The 24052-nt window shown below is 44.5% G+C and overlaps 1 protein-coding gene across 1 annotated transcript in view; it reads left to right on the top strand.

Annotated features, from left to right (window-relative positions):
* The window catches only part of LOC126175813 (fibronectin type 3 and ankyrin repeat domains protein 1-like), a 168894-nt gene that overhangs the window by 67691 nt on the left and 77151 nt on the right, over positions 1–24052 (top strand). Inside the window, exon 5 of the mRNA XM_049922801.1 lies at positions 11990–12217. Within this exon, the coding sequence (XP_049778758.1) occupies positions 11990–12217 (228 nt within the window). The remainder of the gene's footprint in view (positions 1–11989; positions 12218–24052) is intronic.

Genomic DNA, 24052 nt, shown 5'->3' with positions numbered 1-24052 from the left:
CTCTTTTCCCTCCTCTCAGGCCTCCCCTCCCACGGCATGTCCCTCCTGGCAGTTTTTACTCTTCAATCGTGTGTGCTCCGTCTCGTGGAATGGTTTTTAAATGTCGTTGTTCTGGTGTATTTTAATACTGTGGCCAACCTTTAACTTGCACATTTGACTCCAGTGTTTTTTATGTGCTATACAAATCGCCAACTGTGTTTTTTAACTGTGTGTGGAGTTTTTTCACTGTCCCACATGAACGTCGCTGATGTATATTTTGACCCCCACTGTATCCCCCTTTATCGCCTTTTATGTCTATCGTTTTCATCTTTTTATTAAATGTATCACTCAGTTGTTGATGAGCCGCGGGTTGTGCCACTGCCAGCCCTCCTCTGCCCATATGGGGCAACGGAATCAGATCACAATAAAGAAAGAAAAACTAGCACTCTCCAGTGGCGGACACTCACCTGAAGATAGCTGGACAGTTTATTGTCGCAAGAAGTCAATGTGATCTGGCTGTAATCCCGAAACCTCATAGAATATTCAGTACGAAATGGCTCTGAGCACTATGGGGCTTAACATCTGAGGTCATCAGCCCCCTAGAACTTAGAACTACTTAAACCTAACCAACCTAAGGACATCACACACATCCATGCCTGAGCAGGATTCGAACCTGCGACTGTGGCGTTTGCGTGGTTCCAGACTGAAGCACCTAGAACCTCTCGGCCACACCGGCCGGGAATATTCAGTACGCTGGGAAAACTTAAAGAATCACAGCATCAGCTGCGCCTGTGCGGCCTTGGACAAATTGTTAGTACTATGTCACACAGCTGGGGGGGGGGGGGGGGGGGGTTATAATGTACTTAGTCCATACCGCCAGAATTTTGCAGTGAATCTGTGTCCAAACTTAGACATTTTGTCCACATATATCGTACTATTCCGCGTACTTCAACTTCGGAGTACATTTCCATTTGCCACGCTACATTTGGACACTGTAAGGCACCAGTTAATCTTACGACAGCAGAACTGTGTCTGCACGACAGTCAGAACATGTAGGCTCTTCTGACAATGTGCCCAACTTGTTGCGCAATAGTCTTAGCATGGGAAGACATGTGTAACTTACTTTCTGAAGTCATTACGTATCTGCAAATATCCGTACGAACGATTTAAAGTGGAACAACCACATAAAAGTAATAGTGTGTGAGGCAAACGTCGAAGTGAGATTCGCTGGCGGAAGTGTAATCCATGCATGTTGGTGCTTCCCCCTACGTATATCTCGCGGAAATGTCAAGAAGGTAAAAGCAGTGAGAATCGAGCTTCCCGGTAGAACAGTAAAGAGAGGAAATGGAAGTGATTAACGAAGAACACTACATACTATTAAGTGGCTTTTGGAATTACGTAGTGGTAGATGCGGAATCTCACTTACGAAAAGGGGGAGATACTACAGGGAGTGACGAAACAAATAGATGGCGTTACGTCGATTAGCCATGTTCAAATTTATGCTGCGTATGTGTGTGTGATATTGCAATGTAATATCGTCCCTGCGTGCTGTCTCATGTTTCAGGGATATTTGTTTACTAAGCATAAGAGCCCTGTAAATTTCGCATTGGCAACCTGGAAGCTAATTGCGGTTAATTTCTGGAACTGCAAGAAAGACGTGGAACATTGAACTATTGTTTCTATTAAATTGTTCCCCCATCTTCAATGAAGGGAAGCCTGGCAACTGCCAGCCTAGCCAATAGCCCTATATGGGAAATAATAATAGAACAGAAAGCTAACACTGAAATGCAAGGGAGTAGCCTCCTGCCATTCTAGAAATGTATAACTACTCCTGGAAAGATCATGAGGATCAGTAACAATATTATTCGAAATTACCCACTGTCCCACTGCGCCTCTAGAAACATGGTAAATATATCGTACGATATTTTTTACGAATGTAGTGCTCATTATCTTACCTGAACACGGTGTCTCAAGACGAAAAATAAAACTGACGAATCACATCTTTTTTTACCTCGAATCCAGTCCAGCGCCATCTACCAGGTGTACTGTGTATCTGAAGAGCCTGCCAGCCGAGAAACCGCCGCTCGCCGGAGGCCCAGCTAATCCACAATCTCCGAACGCCCCAAACACTCACCCTGCGGGTTGCAGTAGGGGAGACCGGGGACAAAAGTAACATTTCGCATATTGCATTTTTTTATTTCCTCCCTATAAACTTTTGAAACAAAAGGAACTAATGTGTGTGTTCTCTGAAGCTTCCCCAGCAGAAATGAATTTAGTTTCCACAAAATTACATACACTCCTGAAAATGGAAAAAAGAACACATTGACACCGGTGTGTCAGACCCACCATACTTGCTCCGGACACTGCGAGAGGGCTGTACAAGCAATGATCACACGCACGGCACAGCGGACACACCAGGAACCGCGGTGTTGGCCGTCGAATGGCGCTAGCTGCGCAGCATTTGTGCAACGCCGCCGTCAGTGTCAGCCAGTTTGCCGTGGCATACGGAGCTCCATCGCAGTCTTTAACACTGGTAGCATGCCGCGACAGCGTGGACGTGAACCGTATGTGCAGTTGACGGACTTTGAGCGAGGGCGTATAGTGGGCATGCGGGAGGCCGGGTGGACGTACCGCCGAATTGCTCAACACGTGGGGCGTGAGGTCTCCACAGTACATCGATGTTGTCGCCAGTGGTCGGCGGAAGGTGCACGTGCCCGTCGACCTGGGACCGGACCGCAGCGACGCACGGATGCACGCCAAGACCGTAGGATCCTACGCAGTGCCGTAGGGGACCGCACCGCCACTTCCCAGCAAATTAGGGACACTGTTGCTCCTGGGGTATCGGCGAGGACCATTCGCAACCGTCTCCATGAAGCTGGGCTACGGTCCCGCACACCGTTAGGCCGTCTTCCGCTCACGCCCCAACATCGTGCAGCCCGCCTCCAGTGGTGTCGCGACAGGCGTGAATGGAGGGACGAATGGAGACGTGTCGTCTTCAGCGATGAGAGTCGCTTCTGCCTTGGTGCCAATGATGGTCGTATGCGTGTTTGGCGCCGTGCAGGTGAGCGCCACACTCAGGACTGCATACGACCGAGGCACTCAGGGCCAACACCCGGCATCATGGTGTGGGGAGCGATCTCCTACAATGGCCGTACACCACTGGTGATCGTCGAGGGGACACTGAATAGTGCACGGTACATCGAACCCATCGTTCTACCATTCCTAGACCGGCAAGGGAACTTGCTGTTCCAACAGGACAATGCACGTCCGCATGTATCCCGTGCCACCCAACGTGCTCTAGAAGGTGTAAGTGAACTACCCTGGCCAGCAAGATCTCCGGATCTGTCCCCCATTGAGCATGTTTGGGACTGGATGAAGCGTCATCTCACGCGGTCTGCACGTCCAGCACGAACGCTGGTCCAACTGAGGCGCCAGGTGGAAATGGCATGGCAAGCCGTTCCACAGGACTACATCCAGCATCTCTACGATCGTCTCCATGGGAGAATAGCAGCCTGCATTGCTGCGAAAGGTGGATATACACTGTACTAGTGCCGACATTGTGCATGCTCTGTTGCCTTGTCTGTGTGCCTGTGGTTCTGTCAGTGTGATCATGTGATGTATCTGACCCCAGGAATGTGTCAATAAAGTTTCCCCTTCCTGGGACAATGAATTCACGGTGTTCTTATTTCAATTTCCAGGAGTGTATATTTGGTACTTGTAAAAGTAATTTTAAGGCATCAGTGTCCACGTTACTGGGGACGATAGTAACTCAGGTAGGTTACGAAAGTAACATAATAAGTTAAGCCACATTTTATTACCTAAACTACTCATACAGTAGGGTTGGGTTGTTTGGGGGAAGAGACCGAACTGCGAGGTCATCGGTCTCATCGGATTTGGGAAGGACGGGGAAGGAAGCCGGCCGTGCCCTTTCAAAAGAACCATCCCGGCATTTGCCTGGAGCGATTTAGGGAAATCACGGAAAACCTAAATCAGGATGGCCGGACGCGTGATTGAACCGTCGTCCTCCCGAATACGAGTCCAGTGTGCTAACCACTGCGCCACCTCGCTCAGTGACTCATACAGTAACTTAAAGTACATTACCATTGCAAAACATTAATTAAACATCAATAAACTTCAATTCTCATTCGTTTATAATTATTATATTAATTGAAATAGTAAATAATAACACTGAACGAATTCAGGCTTTATGAGTAAATGTACAATGAGTCAATAAAAGAGAAACGTAATGCACATCTTAGTCCTATTCAGATTCACAATTGTGGCACACGTAAATATCCTCCCCCCACCCTCCACCCCTTTGGTACAAGCAACATGAGACAAACCCTTATATTCCCAGCACTGAATCCACTTCTCCTTGGGACGACTGTGGCGGAAAGGCTCGACACATTCAAGGCAGTAGCTATCATTGTCTTCCGACGATGATTCTTCGGATTTTTTTCTGCTTTCGTACTTTTGGCCTGCTGCTTTTTAAATTTAGCTTCTTTTCCGCTTTTTTCGCCTGGGGACGGGCTTTTAGTTCTTCTTCTATAGCCAGTTTCTCTGGAATGTCGGTCAAAATTGAAGACTTTCTCCTTTTTCTTCCTTTTCTTGTTTCTTGCCTTGGACGTGCTTTTGGTAACGGACGAACACCGTCGGGTGAAAAGGCTGCGCGAACTGAAGAAAGTGATTGTAAACCACTAGGTCCTGCATCACAGGCTGTGACATTTGTAAGCGTTTTCTCACATATTGCTACTGGATCAGAATTAGATGTCCTCCCAGCTTCAGATGGGTCACTAGAAATCGCTAATTATTCTGCTAAGGACATAGTTTGCTTTCCATAATTGGAAGCTTGTGCTGGGCGATCAGTGATAAAAGGTGGTGCAAAATCGATTTCACTGAATGCATTCCTATTAAATGGTACTATGCCTGTGCAGTGAAACCCTGCTGCAATGTTTTTGGGAGTTACAGCAAGTGGAAGTGCGTCCCTTACAGCTGAAGGGATGTCATAAATTGATGTGGTCTTTCCCGCATGACTCTTGATCCAGTTGTCAGCAAAAGCATTCACCATCTTTTTAAATGGGCCAGTCTAGAGGCTGCATCCTGTGTGTACAGTGCGGTGGGAACGATAGAATAATAAACCCCTTGCTTTTGCAAAAATTCAGGCTTCTGACGGATGTATGAGATTCGTGATTGTCGAGAAGCAGTAAACATTTTTGCTCAGGAGTTGCTTTAGCAAATTTTACGAAATGGTGTAAGAATAACAAAAATTCTTCCTCTTGCATCCAGCCACTCGCATTTCCTGCTCCAATGCAACCAATAGGACCGTCTCGAATAAAATTGTCATGCTACCTCAAGCGAGGGAATACAAAGAGAGGTGGTGTACTGTTTCCCTGAGCGTTGATGGCAATAGCAACAGTGACAAGAGTGCCTCTTTCAGCCGACGTGATGACTCCTATCTGCTTTATTCCCTGTTTAGCAACAATTCTGTTTGGTTTCTGGACAGAGGTGACACCTGTCTCGTCCATATTCTAGATGTCCATGGGCTCTAACTTATATCTCTCCATAACGCTTGCCAGGTTGTCGATAAAGGCATTCACATTTGTTAGATTAAAGCTCGTTGCTCGAGCAAGACTTATGGGTTGAGGCGACCGAATAGACAACTGGGGATTCTACTTCATGAATGCTAAAAACCAGTCTGGACCAGCAGTTTGATTGGCCACCCAAGTTGATGGAATTAGTATATTGTTTGTCGTTGCCAGTTCGTGAGCTAATTTACAGATATCCTTAGGGCAAAGTCCGTAAAATATCTCCGACGCTTTAATCACATATTCAGTTATAATTTTTTCTTGTTCATCAGAGAACACTCGTTTTACACTTGTATATCCAACACGAGACATGGGTGTGCTGCTATCATTCATATGTTTCTCTCTCTTTTTAATGTACCGATGCATTGTCACATGGCATACATTGTGTTTCTTTGCTGCTGCTCTAATACTTATATTATAATTTGCAACATCATCTGTCACAGTTTGATATACAGTAGTAGGAGTTAGTCCTCTTGCAGTCGTCCTAACCCATGTTCGTGGCTTAATTCCCTGTAACGAAATAACTAAGTAAATAACGAATCTGTTCAGTAATAATGAGTTTGTTCAGCAAGACACTGCTACTCCTAACAGTATCATACCTAATTTACTGTTCGATAACGAAAAAAAAAACAGGGACCTGCAGCTAATAACACTTTTTCAGTAATGGGGACGAATGAAACACTCTTACTTTCGTCCCCAGCAGTAATGTTTCTTTTGTCCCCAACCACGCTTTTCTGTTTAACTGATATTTCAGACACAATCTATACAAGTGACGAAAAATTTGATAATGGTGGCATAAAACTGAAAGTTTCACATTGTTAAATTATTACGGTAGACTTACGTTTACAGCGTAATGCCGTCGTTATCACAAAACTAAGAAAATTGAGAAAACTTACGTGAGACAGTGAAAAACCGTTTTACCGTGCCACACTCAACAGAGACTCTCCAATACTGGCCAACAATTAGTAGGCAGTTGAGAAACATGAAGGGAATACATTGTTTGAATGACGTGATTTTCTGAGCTACATGCGATGGTAGGGGAGGGGTGTTACTTTCTTATCATGTTACTTTTGTCCCCGGTCTCCCCTACACTGTGAGTTAAGCACCAGATGCTGTATACAGTAGGTCCATCCCTGACATAGACTGCTCAGTTAAACAAAAACCTAGATAGGGATGTTGTTTTGTCAATACGATCCAAAGGAACTGGTATAGGAATGCGTATTCAAGTACAGACATATGTAAACAGGAAGAATATGGCGCTGCGGCCGGCAACACTTAGATAAAACAACTGCTGATCAATGGTAGGTATCAAGATTTACGTGAGTTTCAGTGTTATAGTCGGCGCACGGGCGATGGGACACAGCATCTCCGACGTAGCGCTAAAGTGTGAATTCATGTCTGTCACGTAAACTGTGTCTCTGTCGTCATTATTTTGTTCCATACAATGGAGAAAAACAATGAACTATAAAAACTCCGCTGATGTCACCCGGTAGAGAACTCGATAGGGTATTAATGCGTGCCTCTCTTCTGATATCGAAAATAAATGCTGTCTGTGTGCTGACATCGAGCATATGTGGCAATCCTATTAAATATACTGGTATTGCTCCATTGGAAGAGCTGGCCAGTGATCGAGTCATTTGCACAGGCCAGTGTAATGGTTCGTCACACGTAGTGTAGGAGGACTGCATCCCACAGGCTATCAATCGCAAGAGTAGTCCCTGTGTTGTTCTTTCATAAGCAGTTTGATACAATGTTTTTTCTTCTGTAACACATTCAAGCAGTGTATGACTGCAGTCTTGTACATCACCATACATTTTGTTTTTCCACCATGACTTCGAGGTCTGTCTCAGATGCTAAACCAAATATTAACATGTTTCGATCCATTGGCTCCCACAGAAAGCTGGACATCGCAAGGTGTATACTGTGCTGCTCCCACAACACACATGATGGTTAAAATAAAAGACAGAGACAGTATTTCTTATTGACAAAAATGTGGAAGACATCAGAACATGTGGAAACTGGAAGAGTTTGCGGCATTGTGGAGCGTTTCCAAACAGCTGCCAGAAAGTGATTACACCAACACTCTCTCCATCTCAAATAAGTGGTATCAGTCAATCATAATGTGGTAGTCAACAGCACACCAGAAGGTGGATGGGATGGAAAAGACACCGTATCTATGGAGCGGTGGATTGCAATGAGCACCACAGTTGATAGTGCTATCAATTTTAACAATTTTACCAGTTTTTCTGCAATTTCAACTACAAACAATGACACAACAACATGCTTCCCAATTTCTGTATCATCGCTAAACCAGCCCGCAACTACTCCACATGTACCATATAGTAAATTGCGAATGGAGATAGATAACTGTGCATTACGTCCACTCGTGGTTAATTCTCAAGCATATATACTACAGTATACCAGACAGTGCTCTATACCGATGCAGTTATGTTATCTACATATTTCTAGCATTTCGATCATATTGCGTAATTTGTGATTACGGTTGGGCATCTTTTCTTATGTGAATGAGTATCACAGAGCATTCTTGTATTCTTAGGATAAAGTTGGAGATTGAAAGATCTCTTTGCATTGTCTTTGATCGACCCTCCCTACAACACTGCCCTGGATTTAATTTGCAGCTGACCAGAAGTAGGAGGGTACTATATCCGCTACATTCTGCATCTCGCAAAGTAACAGAGCGAGCCAAGTCTGCAACTGCTGTTCAGTGAAGACTGTTCTGCAACTGTCTTAATCACAGCACCTTGCATGGGTGTGTACAAGGTCTCTCAAAATGCATGCATGGCAACTGTCTTAATCACAGCACCTTGCATGGGTGTGTACAAGGTCTCTCAAAATGCATGCATGCCGAGGAGGTTAGCAACCTTTATCGGTGTATAGTAGATATGGGAGTGTTCTGATGATATAATAGATGATTAAGAAGAAACATGTGGTTTATACATGATGGAGCTCCAGACAGACAGAGTTTGAAGCAATTTACACAAATCAACCGCACTTTCAATTCTAAAGAACTGTTCTAGTGTCTGAGATCAGAACCGAGATGGTATTGGCAAGAGAGAAATGATTGCATAACATAAACACATGTACTCCTAATGCTACACGGTTCTGCCCTTAAACACACTATGCTTGCATCACTCCTTAAAATGACTGTCAGCAATGGAGAATGCATCTTACAAGGAAACAGACAAATACGTAGCAGTGGTGTTTGGCATGTGAAATTACATTCCATGCTGCTCTAACTCCATAAACAGGACATCTGTCAAACAAATGTATTCATCAGGTTTGCAGTAACTCGTGAACACTTGCCAATAATTTAGAATCACCGTAGTTATGAAACTGAAGACTCAGTTTATGTTCAAGATGGGGCAGGGGCATGGAGTATACCACATAAATCTTTGTTCGTCTAGAGGAGGGTGCAGTAACAGCTTTTCCATCGACAGACATGTTTCATCACACATGCATTGGAAGTCCTCTGTTGACTGTGGTATGAAGAGGATTGCTGTCAATGGTTGCAGGTAGATAGTGCTCTGTCACACACAGAACACGCAGTTGTGTACAAGTCGATCACAGGCCATGCCATACAACTGATAAACCCAGAGACAACAATGGAAAAAATGGGTAAATGCGCGATAAATGACGTGCAGCAACATCTCCATCACTCTAGAATGCATCATCAGTCTACCATTAAATCATACTTCATTACAACTCCATTTCAACCAATCACTCTGTCCACTTTCTATCATCCTTTAATGCAGATGCAAGTTAACTTAGAGGCAGACAGTTCCCTTTTCCAGCCAAAAATCAACGGCAGCAGTCGACTTGCATGTAACACTATTACTTCAATAGACATACAGGAGAAGGTTGTTAAAAAAATACAGCAACTGTTCTGTAAGGTATCTGTTATCTGACACTGTGTGGTTGTGATTGGTGGAGAGTACAGAAAGCACATTGTAAATACTGTTTGTTAGGGTTTAAAACACCTAAACACTCCTGCACAAGGCCAAACACCCCATCAATACTGCAGTTGCATATTGCAATTCCCCAGCTGGTAATACAAAGCTCTTTAGTAAAGGATGCTTTATAAAAACCTACAACACTGTTGCCGATAACTTTGGGGTCAAACCAGGGCTTGTGATCCAACATATATAAATTTATTACTCTACATTTGGTGGTCATCCACATTAAACATTATATTCGAGCTGTCTTATTGCTGTCAACAAAAAATGACCATTTCCCTGTATCTCATGTGTCCATGTCAACTTTCTCTCATGTTCCTCTTGTTGCCACATACTCATCTCCATGCACAAGAGTTTTCCTGCACCAAGCAGAAGACATGCAAGTACTCTCTCATTCCTCCTCAGTTTCCTCACATTTTGGCGCATTTTCCCTCAAGTTATACTTATTTTCAGTCAATTTTCGTAATTTTGTGGATTTTATGTCACTTCTGCCCATGTGTTCATGACACCACATCTCGCCATGTATTCTAAAATTCCTTATAAACATAGTAAGTTGTCAACACCTAGTGCAAATGCACGATTTTTCAGGTCAGACAATATAGTATAGCAGTGTACTTGAATGCATGCATTCACATCCAATCACATATTCTATAGTTTCAGTGCATTTGCTCTGTTTTCTGTATGTCTGTGTCCAGCATTGGGTTGTTGGCTGAGGGCAGTACAGTCCTGATGTGCAGGCGGCGGTTCATGCCCCTGTGACAGCTATTAACATGCAATCTGGGGGTGGAGAAGAAAGTGAAACATCCTACTGCCCCCATAGACCACATGTCTCAGTTCTGGAGCAATATATAAAAATTATAAGTGACTTTTTACCAGCATTACAAGACAACTGAGACACAGAACGCAAATAGTGTTGAATGTCTTCAGCTATTTGACAACAGTTACCACCAATTTTAGTATTAGAGGAAGTGATTACCTGGCCAGTGTAATCTGATTGCAGGGAAAAAATGCTAACCATGCAAAGGGGCTCTTATGATCAAATTGATTTATTAGCCCATCAATTTGATATCAATGGTGTGCCACTAGGTGGGTAGTTGCGAGGGTGAGAGTACCATGGTTATGAATGAGAGTTGGAACATTAATCAGGCTTTTTTTTCGTTGTGGTGAGTCTGTGTCTGGGATGGACCTACTGTATACATCCCAGCTACTGGTGCTTAACTCGCAGTGTACCGCAGCCGGCAGCAGGAGTCGGAACTTGTGGATTAGCTGGGCATCTGGCGACCAGCAGTTTCTCGGTTGGCCAGCTCTTTATGTACACAATAGACCTGGTAGATGGCGCTGGACTAGACTGGAGGTAGCTGGAAGTGACTGATCAGTTTTCTTTTTTTTGTTTTGACACATCATATTCAGGTAAGCCCTACATTCATAAAAAAAATCATATGATATATATCCCATGTTTCTGTTGGCTAGGATGCGACTTGCAACTCATAAATAGGTATAAGTGTGTTTTGTTCTCAAATGGTGTTGCTTTTGGAGTCGTGTATATAGGGCAGGCTGTTAGTGGCAACTGTTCTAAAATTGTCATTATTCATCCTTATGTTCCTTACAGGAGCAGTTATTAACTTGTTGAGAAGCAGGAAGCTGGTCCCCTGTACTCCAGTGATAGCTTGCTGTTCTATTATTATTTCCAATAGAGACTTATTGACTAGACTGACAGCAAAAATATCCACTCCACACGTAGCAGTTAGTAATGAAACTGGATGGTGCTGCTGTCTAGTAATCGATCAGTGGCAACTGAGATTGTTTAAGTAAACAATATACCACACTTCATGCAAAATAATAAAGACTTACATCCATCACATCTGGCAGCCCAGCACAGATTGAATTCTTTTCCCACCAATTTCCAGATGGGAGAGGGGAGTGGGGGAGAACCAACAGCGCCCTCTTGTGGTTCGCCTCAAGGTGAACACACACAAAATTTGATGTTTCTGCCAATAAATTTTAATTTTCCACCATTTTCAGATGTGAAGGAGATGAGGGGAGGGGGCTGGGAGTTCCCTGAGGGGGACCCACGTGCCATTAGGGGTGGGGATAAGTAATTTATCAATTAATTAATTTTTGTAATTAATTTGACATCAAAATTGTCCCAAAACCCACTTTGTCCCACTACTGAGGTCACGGGCTGATGTCTCGCCACTGGCAAAAGCGCTGCTGCATGGCGACATGCTCACTGTGTCACTGTTGCTGGCTGCAAGCACCAATTGACTAAAGGGGAGGGTAGCAGGCACTGTTCTTGTTGGCAGGCCCAGTGCAGCAGCGCTGTGTCACAGGGGGATGTGTCACCGCTGATAAAGTGTTGCTGTGTGCCGAGGCACTCACTGTGTCACAGCTGCTGCCTGCAAGCACCTGTTGAGTAGAGGGGAGGATAACAGGTGCTCTTGTTGTCTGCAGGCCCAGTGCAGCAGAGCTGATGTCACGCGGTGGCGTCTCGCCGCTGGCGCAAGCGTCGCTGCGTGGGGACGCGCTCACTGTGTCACTGCTGCTGGCTGCTGGCGCAGACGCGGACCGGGCAGGAGGTGGCGCCGGCCGCACGCCGCTCATGCTGGCTGCTGCGCAGGGGCACCTTGACGTCTGCACCATGCTGCTGGAGCGTGGCGCCAGCTGGGATACCAAGGACTGGTACGTCCTGCCAGCAACTGGTGCGGCATCTTGCCTACTGTCAACTTGTGCACTTGGAAAAGCTAATAGTTGTTGCAGTAGTATCTCTGCTTTGAAGCTCAAGAACAGCACTGTTGTCGGTGTTGTACTGTTTTGTTTCGCTAGTGCACTGATTCAGTTGTGAAGCCATGGTTGATGTGAGCGAACGCAGTTACATTGTTGAGGTGCCGTTAGTAGCGTGGTTGCCGGTGCACGAGAGTTGAGAGGATGTTTATGCAAGGCCCCACCACCAGAGGAAACGTGTGCCTGCATCGCTCAATCAACAGAGCAATCTCCAACGAAACCCATTCGATAAAGAGCAGCTGAACTTGAAGATCCACCCTCAAGAATGTATGACTACATTAATAAAGATCTTAAAATGAAAGGATTTAGAGCGATACTTGTGAATGAATTATCTGACATGGAGCAGCAAGGTGCGATACCTCATTCCTTTGTTGGCGCAATTTCCAAATGCTGTGTCTTATTCACGAGTGTTATATTCTGATGAATGTGCATGTATCACAGTTCATACAGCAGTAATGTGGTTTTGCGATCTTGTGTCATGATATGGACTTGGATGTCATAGAAATACCTGTTCAGACCTTATTGTTTGAAGGGTACACGAATGGAAATTCTTAGGTGGACAAACGTCGTCATTACTAGAAGGCAAGGAATCGTAGATCCTGTGTGGTTACAGCAGAACAGAGCACCAACACTTTGCTACTTAGATGTGTGAGTTCCATGATGAATAATGGGCTGGGTTTGTATGAGAAATATCTGAACGTTATCACGAAAGTCAACTCGGTTTGGAGAGTAATCAAGTCCCAAGTGGTACAGTATCAGTACAAAACTAATGAAGAATTTCGCAAAAATGTTGCAGCACCCTATTGGAGGATAACTACTGACATTCTCCATAATATATCAACGAGGACACGGAGACGCATAGATTTCTATATTAGACAAATTCATGCACATACATTTCCACTGTATGTGCAGTTTTTATATATAATTACACTAAAGGATTATTTTTACCTAGAGTACGGGGATGTCCCAGTCACAGTGTACATTGTTGTACCAGATTTATCATAGCTAGTTTTAATTCGTTACTGGTGATCGTAGACAGCTGTCTGGCACAAAGGTCGATAGCGGTGTGGTGTAGGCCAGCTAAGAATCCAGCGACCGGCAACTCCCGAGAGTCAAGGGCTGTGACATCATCATAGGTGACTGGAGTGGTTAAGCGGCGACAATAGGTGTCGGTTGGTCGTCATACTCGTCTGGTTACATCGTGGTGCAGGCACTGTAAGTAGTGACACCTTCGAACTTCATACTGATGATCAGGAGCCGGATAACTGTCACCTGGTTATAATTAAAGTACAGTTACTCACGGAGGTCCTGTGTGAGCTGTAATTATCGTATGGCAGCAAAATTTGGTAGCTATACTAATGCGTTAATGTGCAACCGATTTACGCTGGAAAGCAAATTAGTTACAACTGTGGCCAACAGATGCGAATCTGGCGCTGTACACAGTATGACGGTATGGTATCCACGCTGTCACTTGACAAGCCGTAACGTGCTTGAACGGTATGGCTCACCAAAACGAGAGCGTGCGTTATTAGTGAAACTGTTATGTGAACGAACGGCAGCAATTACAATGCTACAGTGAGAGAGTATCGCCGACTGCCGGGTCTGAGAACAGGCACAATGTCATTAAATAGTTTAAAGAAGATGATAATGAACTTCGTAAACACTGGTGAGTTTGGTGTGGTACCTGGAATAGGAAGGCATCTTATCTCAGTGGAAGCTATTGACGAGGTCGCTGTTGCTGTAACTGACTATGCTGCACGTGCCCCCGAGCAGTGCTAGTACGCATGCAGTGTCATGAGAACTGTTCACCCATGGTGAACAGTATGGAAAGTTTTGCGGTCTATTTTACACTGGTACCTGTATAAGAACCAGACGGTGCAGCAACTGAAACCTCATGATCCACAGCAACGTTCTTAATTTTCTCTTTGGTTTCTGGCATGGATCGACATTGATGACATACGGCTGGGCAATATTCTATGGAGTGACAAGGCACATTTTACACTACAGAGCACAGTGAATACACGGTTTTGGGAACTGTTAAATCTCGTGTTGTGCACGAGGAGCCATTGCACTGTGTGGTGGGGGTTCTCAAGCACCTTTATTTTCAGTCCGTTCTCCTTTCTAGACAATACACCTAGAGGACCTGTCGGGTGTATCGTGACGCCGGCACGTTGTCGAACCTCCTTGTACACCATATGATTCCTGCTTTGGAAGAACGCAGCAGTATGGCATCAATGTTTTCATGTAAGATGGGACAACATAACACGTCGCTCGCTCTGTGAAACGTCTGCTTAAATCAACCTTCTGGGTATTTGTTATCCCCAGAGGTACTCCAAGTGCATGGCATGCAAGATCATCTGATCTGAATCCATGTGACTTTTGGTTCTGGGCATATATAAAAGAACACTTTTACCAGGGACACGTTCGGTCTGTACCCGATCTGAAGTTCAGTATACAGGAACACATTGCTCAGATTCCACTGGAACTGCTGCGAGCAGTTGTTGATTAGGTCGTTTTACGCATGCGGCATCTCATCGTCGTCTCCGGCGCTCGTCTGAACAAATTGTGTAAGAGGCGATTTGATATTTTCTGTATACATCTCGTTCCTAATCCATTACATATGGAAAGATGTCTATACGTCTTTCTTGCATTCACAGCACCAGATCTGCACCTGGTGGCCAAATTAGAACTAAGTTCAACGGGGAAATGATTTGCAGCGATACCTCTAAAACAGTGAACAAGGTTTGCTCAAAGTAATATGAACACAATGTTGGCTCTTAATGTCGAACTAGCGTGAATAATCCTGAGATACAGTTTATATCGAAGGAATTATATAGTTCCTCAGAAAGAAACTTTTCGAGTAACGTAAGAGATACTGGGCGCTTCATTGATTCTCCGATACAGACAACTGTAGCTCAATAAAATTCAAATGTACGGTTTACGGAGGCCGGGAAAGATATTATTTTATCCCCATGCCCGTCAGACCCACGTCAGACATTTCCAAGCATGCGAGTGGAGGCACTATCATCTTACAAGAGGTATCCCCCGATGAGAAGATTGAACATGATGATCTAAAATGATTTGAAAGATCTTTCCTTACCTGCAGTCTGACATCTGTACGTTTAGCCGTGATGACAGCATAAAGATCGTGACATTATTCTCCTGAAGAATTATCTTCGTTGGTCGACGACAGTTGCAACAGCTCTCTCTTCGGTTCTCAAATTCTTTTTGGCCCTTAACAAAGGATCGACACTGGGCGAAGCGATTCTCGAAAAATTTCCTCCGCTTGTAAAGAGTCTGTTTAACAACTCTGCTTTATCTGATCTGGAGCTGGAAAGGAAATCACACTACCATAATCATTCTCCACTGATCTTTCTTTATGTTTAATGCAGTTCACTAACTTTACCGAGATTTGTATATTTTTTTCTCCTCTCCAAATACTTCTTTACCTTCTTCAGTGTGATCGCGAGAATCGCTGGCCATGTTTCTTTAACGAAGCCCACCGCCTAAATCACCTAACTTCCGTCCAGCAGTTAATAGTCTGAAAAGACCAGCACACATTTCATTATCCCTGGCAGCTGGTAAATGTTGGTTTCTTCTACCTATCCCTTTACAACGGCACAAAAAAAGGCTGTTCTTATCTCTCACAGTACACTAGCCACCCAGTCACATGTTTGGAAAATCTGAACAGATAAATGGGCAAGACTACATTCAAGTATTCATTAGGCGAACATATCCGATGTCAGGCGATAGTCTGGTGCCTATGATAGCCGGTGGCGTTCCCGGTCCATGCAACATTCAGTAGATTCGAAGAAGAAGACTATGATAAGTTTCAACTGGCAGATCACTTGAATCAGTATCCTGCTCGACGAGTAAGGAACCGTCCTAGAGAGATGAATTGAAGTGTAGACTTTTACTACAAACTCTGCTCCTTCCGTATAACTCCTGTGGCAATGTCGTGGAGGTCAACTATTCTTAAGTATCTACTGACTTGCGTGATTTCTGTTTAATAATTTCTGCCCATGAAACTCGATATACTGACCTGGGAGGTGAGGTGAAGATTCGGGACAAGCTCACCATTTGCCGAAAAGAGCGTGGAAAACCACCTAGAAACCACATTCGGGCTAGCCATTGCACCAGCCTTCCGATCCTTGAACCACCGTGTGGATACAATCTGTCCCTGTCCCCTCCCCGTTTCGCAAGCTAGTACTGAACTTCAGTCATACTAGAATATAATGATGTTGCTTTCTGAACTTACAACTTATTCATAAAGTGGTTGTTTTAACACAGAGTAATCACTTTTGGGAATATGACAACCTGTATGGTACTGCTTTAAGGTGTCACCAATAAAATTTGGCCTGAAAGGCTCGTCAAACATCACACCTATATTTCTGCCAGCATTCTTTACACAACACATATTGACTTCCTGGACACAGCACCACATGCTGCATGCAGCAAACTCTGGTTTCAGCACGATGAGCCTTAACACATTTCAACACTGAAGTGCGAACACAGCAGCAGTAGACTTTTAGGAGCTGTGGATGGGTTGCGAACCGGATATTGTGTGGAAATGAAGTTCGACACTAAGACTATAGCCGAAAACGCTTTAGAGAACGAACGCTATGAATTCAAATAACGTGAGCCAGAATCAGTACCGCTGAACGAAGATCAGAATTATCTTACACAATACAGACAATCCAACAGAGTTCCACAATGTCCAGGCCAGAAAACGAGACGACAGCTGCATTCCAGAGTCGGCATGACTGTGTGTTCGTTAATGAGTACAGACTACACGATATACTCTTTTCTTTTTTATTGACCGTTTTATCCCCCCCCCCTCCCCCACATGGAGTTGAGCTACCATCGACCCCATGTTGCTCCTCATTAAATATACAGGGTGTATCGAAAGGAATCATGCGATTTGTCACATCTGTATTTTTGAAACTAATAAACATATACAATGAATTTTGTTTGATGAACGGGACACTCAAAAAGCTTTTTTATTACCTTTTAATAGGTGTTCAATGTGCCCCCCTTGAGACGCATGGCATATGTAAATGTGGTATTCAAATTGTTTCCATACTGCAGCGAGCATGTTTTGAGGTATAGCTTCCATAGCTGCCGTTATGCGATGTCTCAGTTCATTCATTGTTGTTGTTGGTAACAGAGGCACATAAACAAAGTCTTTTATAAACCCCACAAGAAATAATCACATACAGTCAGATCCGATGACGTTGGACGCAAATAATGAAACGCTGAATCATTTGGTCCAGTGCGACTGATCCATTGTTCAAAAATCCTTTGATTTAAAAATTACCGCACTTCCAGATGCCAGTGTGGCGGTGCCCCGTGCTGTTGGTAAACGAAGTCGTTCGAATCCGCCTCCAGCTGTGGGAGAAGAAAGTTCTCATGCATACCGAGATATGTGCTTCCTGTAACAGAGTTCTCAGCAAAGAAAAATGGACCATACACGTTTTTCCGTGAACCTGCAGAAAACACATTACATTTTGGAGAGTCCCCCTATGTTGTACAACTACATGTGGTTGTTCCGTACCCCATATTTTCACATTATGCGAAATGTAGTGTGAGGAGGCTATGCGAGAGGCGTTCAGTGAATTCGAAAGTAAAGTTCTATGTACTGACTTGGCAGAAAATCCTAAGAAATTTTGGTCTTATGTCAAAGCGGTAGGTAGATCAAAACAAAATGTCCAGACACTCTGTGACGAAAATCGTACTGAAACAGAGGATGACAGACTAAAGGCCTAAATACTAAATGTCTTTTTCCAAAGCTGTTTCACAGAGGAAGACTGCACTGTAGTTCCTTCTGTAGATTGTCGTACAGATGACAAAATGGTAGATATCGAAATAGACGACAGAGGGATAGAGAAACAATTAAAATCGCTCAAAAGAGGAAAGGCCGCTGGGATACCAGTTCGATTTTACACAGAGTACGCGAAGGAACTTGCCCTCCTTCTTGCAGCGGTGTACCGTAGGTCTCTAGAAGAGCGTAGCGTTCCAAAGGATTGGAAAAGGGCACAGGTCATCCCCGTTTTCAAGAAGGGACGTCGAACAGATGTGCAGAACTATAGACCTATATCTCTAACGTCGATCAGTTGTAGAATTTTGGAACACGTATTATGTTCGAGTATAATGACTTTTCTGGAGACTAGAAATCTACTCTGTAGGAATTAGCATGGGTTTCGAAAAAGACGATCGTGTGATACCCAGCTCGCGCTGTTCGTCCACGAGACTCAGAGGGCCATAGACACGGGTTCCCAGGTAGATGCCGTGTTTCTTGACTTCCGCAAGGTGTTCGATACAGTTCCCCACAGTCGTTTAATGAACAAAGTAAGAGCATGTGGACTATCAGACCAATTGTGTGATTGGATTCAAGAGTTCCTAGATAACAGAACGCAGCATGTCATTCTCAATGGAGAGAAGTCTTCCGAAGTAAGAGTGATTTCAGGTGTGCCGCAGGGGAGTGTCGTAGGACCGTTGCTATTCACAATATACATAAATGACCTTGTGGATGACATCGGAAGTTCACTGAGGCTTTTTGCGGATGATGCTGTAGTATATCGAGAGGTTGTAACAATGGAAAATTGTACTGAAATGCAGGAGGATCTGCTGCGAATTGACGCATGGTGCAGGGAATGGCAATTGAATCTCAATGTAGACAAGTGTAATGTGCTGCGAATACATAGAAAGAAAGATCCCTTATCATTTAGCTACAATATAGCAGGACAGCAACTGGAAGCAGTTAATTCCATAAATTATCTGGGAGTACGCATTAGGAGTGATTTAAAATGGAATGATCATATAAAGTTGATCGTCGGTAAAGCAGATGCCAGACTGAGATTCATTGGAAGAATCCTAAGGAAATGCAATCCGAAAACAAAGGAAGTAGGTTACAGTACGCTTGTTCGCCCACTGCTTGAATACTGCTCAGCAGTGTGGGATCCGTACCAGATAGGGTTGATAAAAGAGATAGAGAAGATCCAATGGAGAGCAGCGCGCTTCGTTACAGGATCATTTAGTAATCGCGAAAGCGTTACGGTGATGATAGATAAACTCCAGTGAAAGACTCTGCAGGAGAGACGCTCAGTAGCTCGGTACGGGCTTTTGTTGAAGTTTCGAGAACATACCTTCACCGAGGAGTCATGCAGTATATTGCTCCCTCCTACGTATATCTCGCGAAGAGACCATGAGGATAAAATCAGAGAGATTAGAGCCCACACAGAGGCATACCGACAATCCTTCTTTCCACGATCAATACGAGACTGGAACAGAGGGGAGAACCGATAGTGGCACTCAAGGTACCCTCCGCCACACACCGTCAGGTGGCTTGCGGAGTATGGATGTAGATGTAGATGTAGATTATGTCGATTCACCTTTCCATTTAAACGGAATGGTGCCTCGTCACTAAACACTAAGCGTGGAAGGAAACTTTCATCCACCATCTTGCCAAGAACGTAATTACAGAACTCCACACGTCGTAGATTGTCACCTTCACGAAGAGCTTGCAGTAGCTGAATTTTGTATGGTTTCACGCGTAAACGTCAATGCAACACACGCCAGACGGACATCGGTGGCATGTTGAGTTGTCGAGCTGTGTGGCGAATGGATTTCTGCGGCCTCCTTGTGAAACTATGGCTGATACGTTCGACGTCTGTGTCAGGCACTCGGAGATGGCCCGGCGATTTGGCTGCACACAAACAACCTGCTTCTCGGAATTGTTCATGCCATCGTCTAATTCTCTTTGCTGTAGAGGGAGCCATACCATATCCAGTACGAAAGTCACGCTGAACAGTTATTATTGACCCGCACTGCCGGCCAGAGTGGCCGTGCGGTTCTAGGCGCTGCAGTCTGGAACCGAGCGGCCGCTACGGTCGCAGGTTCGAATCCTGCCTCGGGCATGGATGTGTGTGATGTCCTTAGGTTAGTTAGATTTCATTAGTTCTAAGTTCTAGGCGACTGATGACTTCAGAAGTAAGTCGCATAGTGCTCAGAGCCATTTGAACCAACCCGCACCGCGCAAAACGTAGTACACAAAACGCTTTCTATTGTTACGACACTAATTTTACTAGAACTGAAGTGGGCGCACACTGCTTCTACCACGTCATATAAAACTCGCGAGTTTGCTCTTTCCAACAGTATCCCAAATAACATAATACTTACGATTTTTTTTAAAAATCGGATGGTTCACTTTGAACCACGCTGCACTGCTTTTCTACAGACAAAAGATTAAAACAATGGGTTTAAAATACAATAAAAAGATTCGTTTCGATGATATTGTAATAAACTAGTTGGTGCTATTTGTCTACAACGAGAGGTATTGGAGCCTCAATGTAGGGAGCTAATATGGGGACTAGGATACGACTGGTAGGATGCTATCCCACAGCTGATTTCTGGGTCTGGAAAAGATATAGCCTTGGGATAGAATATAGAGGGTGTAGAGGTGATAGGAGGGTGGGATGTGTTAATATAGGCGCTGCAGCAGCCCTAGATTGGAGAGAATTGGATGGACAATTGAGCTACGATTGTCTATTTTGTGGAATGTATAGGATTAGCAAAGATATCAGAGGAATTTTAAGGGCGGGGAATTTTATCAGCTATAGAGATTCCATGTAGGGGAGGGAAGGCAGATAAATCAAGCAAGGTGGAATTTTTGAAGCTCTAGAACTTGCATATGCGGAGATGGTGAGTTTGGGATGGAGGAGGGTGCAAAGGATTGTGAAAGGATGTAATCCACATTTCGCCCTGTTAATAGTTTATAGTTTCACTCTCTTCTTCTTCTTCTTATTCTTCCTCTTTGTTTTTTTTTCTTTTCGTCTACAAGGTGGGCATTCGGGTTTTTGCAATGTTAGTGACTCTACATGCCCTTCCTGACTCCACCACTCCCCTCTGGGGCGGAATCTGTGTACCCCACCTGTTCAAGTGTGAGAATGTTTTCTTAATGTTTACATAGCTTATATCTGAGGTGGAACGCGGGTACCAGCCCGGTATTTACCAAGCTGACAGTTGGAAAACACCTAAAAACTACATCCAGGCTGGCTGGCTTGTCAGACCACATCCTTAATTCGCGAGGCAGATTCGATCCGGGGCAGATACACCTCCCTGAAGCGGCACATCAATGCTCTCGGTTATCCAGGCAGGTCACTATTTTTAACCTATGATGGCGCCTTTCTTGGATACTTAGCATCGTATTCGTTTGTGATCGAGGCTTAGTACAAGGTATTTTCGTGTGTCAGTAAGAAGTCTAGGAAGGTTCTGGATGGCGAGGTGGAAGTCAGGGGAAGAGAAATAATGAGAAGTACGTCCTTTGAATATTGCTCGAATTTTTACAGGATTGATTTTGAGATACCAGAAATAAGAGGTGTTGAGGTGGCTCTGGAGCTGAACAAACACACCTTACCACATACTTATTTCTGCTTAAATGTTAATGGCGACCACACACGACGCCTTTGTCCAGACCTTTGTATCTGTCGCTGCGGGAGGCGGAACTACGAGGCGTACAAATAATATAACCGCCACTCTCCGAGTCGGTCTTCACATTGCTGGACAGGAGAGGTACAAAGGATAATAGAAAAGCTTTACAAAACTTTTGCATCCCGCTTGGATAGGCGGTGCGTGGGTCTGCTCCTGTGAACTGCTTGTGTAATACAGGCCGAGAGTGAAGGAAACGAATAGGAGCAGGAGAGGTGAAGCACTTCGGTACTGCATTACTGCATGTAACTTTAACACTTTTAATAGAGTCATAAGCACAAGTAAATATCAAATGCATACATAACTTTGGCTGGGATGAGCACGTAGATGTGAAGCCGTAGTCCATGTCTAATCCTGTGAAGTTAGGATGACTGGCCTGTATAATCTCAAAACTAACAAATACTCGTTGCTGTCTAACCTTTAACTGAATGTAACTAATACAAAGTCTCAATAGCAAGCTAGTCCACTCGGTAGTAGAAGCGATATTTCCAGGCCGTCTGCTCTTGAGGAAATGGCCGAAATCAAGACGGCACTCCCTGAGCTCCACAGCGTCGGCCAGAGGGCGCTGTGGTCGGCGTAGTTAGTCTCCTCTCTTAGTGCCAACTTACGAGAGCGTGCACCTACGTTGTGGCATCGCAACTATCGACGCCACAAATACAGCTTCATTTATTTAATTTTTTCGAAGTAATTTCCACCATATTGAATACACCTCTCCACCCTCCGAAACCAATCCCTCAACCAGTTCTCCGAAGTTTCTGTAGGGAGTAAGGCACTCTCGTTGTCCCAAGCCCTCAGGAGGTCCTCATCACTTGAAAACTACACACGTTTCAGGTTTATTTTCACATGCAGGAGCAGTTCAAAGTCACAAGGAACAAGGTCTGGACTGTAAGGATGGTGCTCAAGAAGTTTCAGTCCTGTAACCCGCAAATATACGGCGCATGCTTTGTGCGGTGAGATGGAGCGTTGTCGTGATGGAGGAACCAAGTGTCTATTCTCGACTTCTGTCGCAGGTTCTTCAAAGATTGGATGACTTTGGGAAGGCACTGCTCAGTGCACCACTTAACTGTGACTGTCTTGTGTGTGTCCAAAACATTACGCTACACAATTCCACTCGATTTGAAAAAAAGCAGCTATCATTTTCTTCTTTATTCATCGGGATTTTCTGACAGCTGCAGGTGCGTCGGCATCTTTAAAGACCCGAACTTTGTTTTGAGTCTTAGTCGGCACGTCATAATAGTGCAGCAAAGTGTTGTCAACTGCCGCAATATTATTCACAAACTGAGACAGTCCCTCAGAAAACTTCATTAACATCTCCCGGCACCAAGTCACACGTCGTGTCGTCTGCTCTTCCGCCAGTCTATGCGGCACCTAGAGATAACAAACTTTCTTTAATTGGAAATGATCCAGCATAATCGAACGAATTGTTGGTGCATTTAGCCCTAAGGTATCCTCTATCTGCTTACAGGTCACTTCCCTGTCATTTCCTCACAGCGTACGTTATCCCCGTAACTGGTACCGTGGCCTTCCCGTCCTCCCAGCGCCCTCCAGAGTGAAGTTTTCAGTTTTCTCTTTGGAGTTCTCTCTACAAATGGCTCTGTGCAGTATGGGACTTACCTTCTGAGGTCATCAGTCCCCTAGAACTTACAACTACTTAAACCTAACTAACCTAAGGACATCACACACATCCATGCCCGAGGCAGGATTCGAACGTGCGACCGTAGCGGTCGCGCGGTTCCAGACTGAAGCACCTAGAACCGGTCGGCCACCACGGCCGGCGCATAGCCGAGAACTTTCATCAAGTGCTAGCAGGATTGTCTCGATACGGCAGTGGCCAGGGAGGCTACAGGGTACTCACTTCCCAACGGGCACTCAAGACTACACTGTCGAGCGCCCATAACACCATATCCATCCACATCACTTCCCAAGAGTAGCTGTTGGAGACAAGAAAGTAGCTCACGTGAATTGGGTTTTATACAGTGAAGCACAAACCGATGCAGTTCATGATCGTTCATACGAAAGAAATTGTTGGGACGGTATTTTGTTTTTCTGTAGTTTCTTTAGAGCGCTCTGTGGCTGTAGCGCCTAGAAAGTTCTGTGTACAAACTGAATATAATTGTATGATGTGGACACATACCACCGAGTCCAAGAGTCATTTCTTCAAAGCACTGGTCTATGTTTAAGCGACGCACGAAATTGTACCGCAAAACTGCCCTAATCTCACTTCGTGGCCACGAAGCTGTAGCAAGC

This window comes from Schistocerca cancellata, chromosome 3, assembly GCF_023864275.1.
Source record: "Schistocerca cancellata isolate TAMUIC-IGC-003103 chromosome 3, iqSchCanc2.1, whole genome shotgun sequence".
Lineage (NCBI taxonomy): Eukaryota > Metazoa > Arthropoda > Insecta > Orthoptera > Acrididae > Schistocerca > Schistocerca cancellata.
The sequence above is the reverse complement of the archived record's forward strand: the minus strand, read 5'-3'. Positions and strand labels throughout refer to the sequence as shown.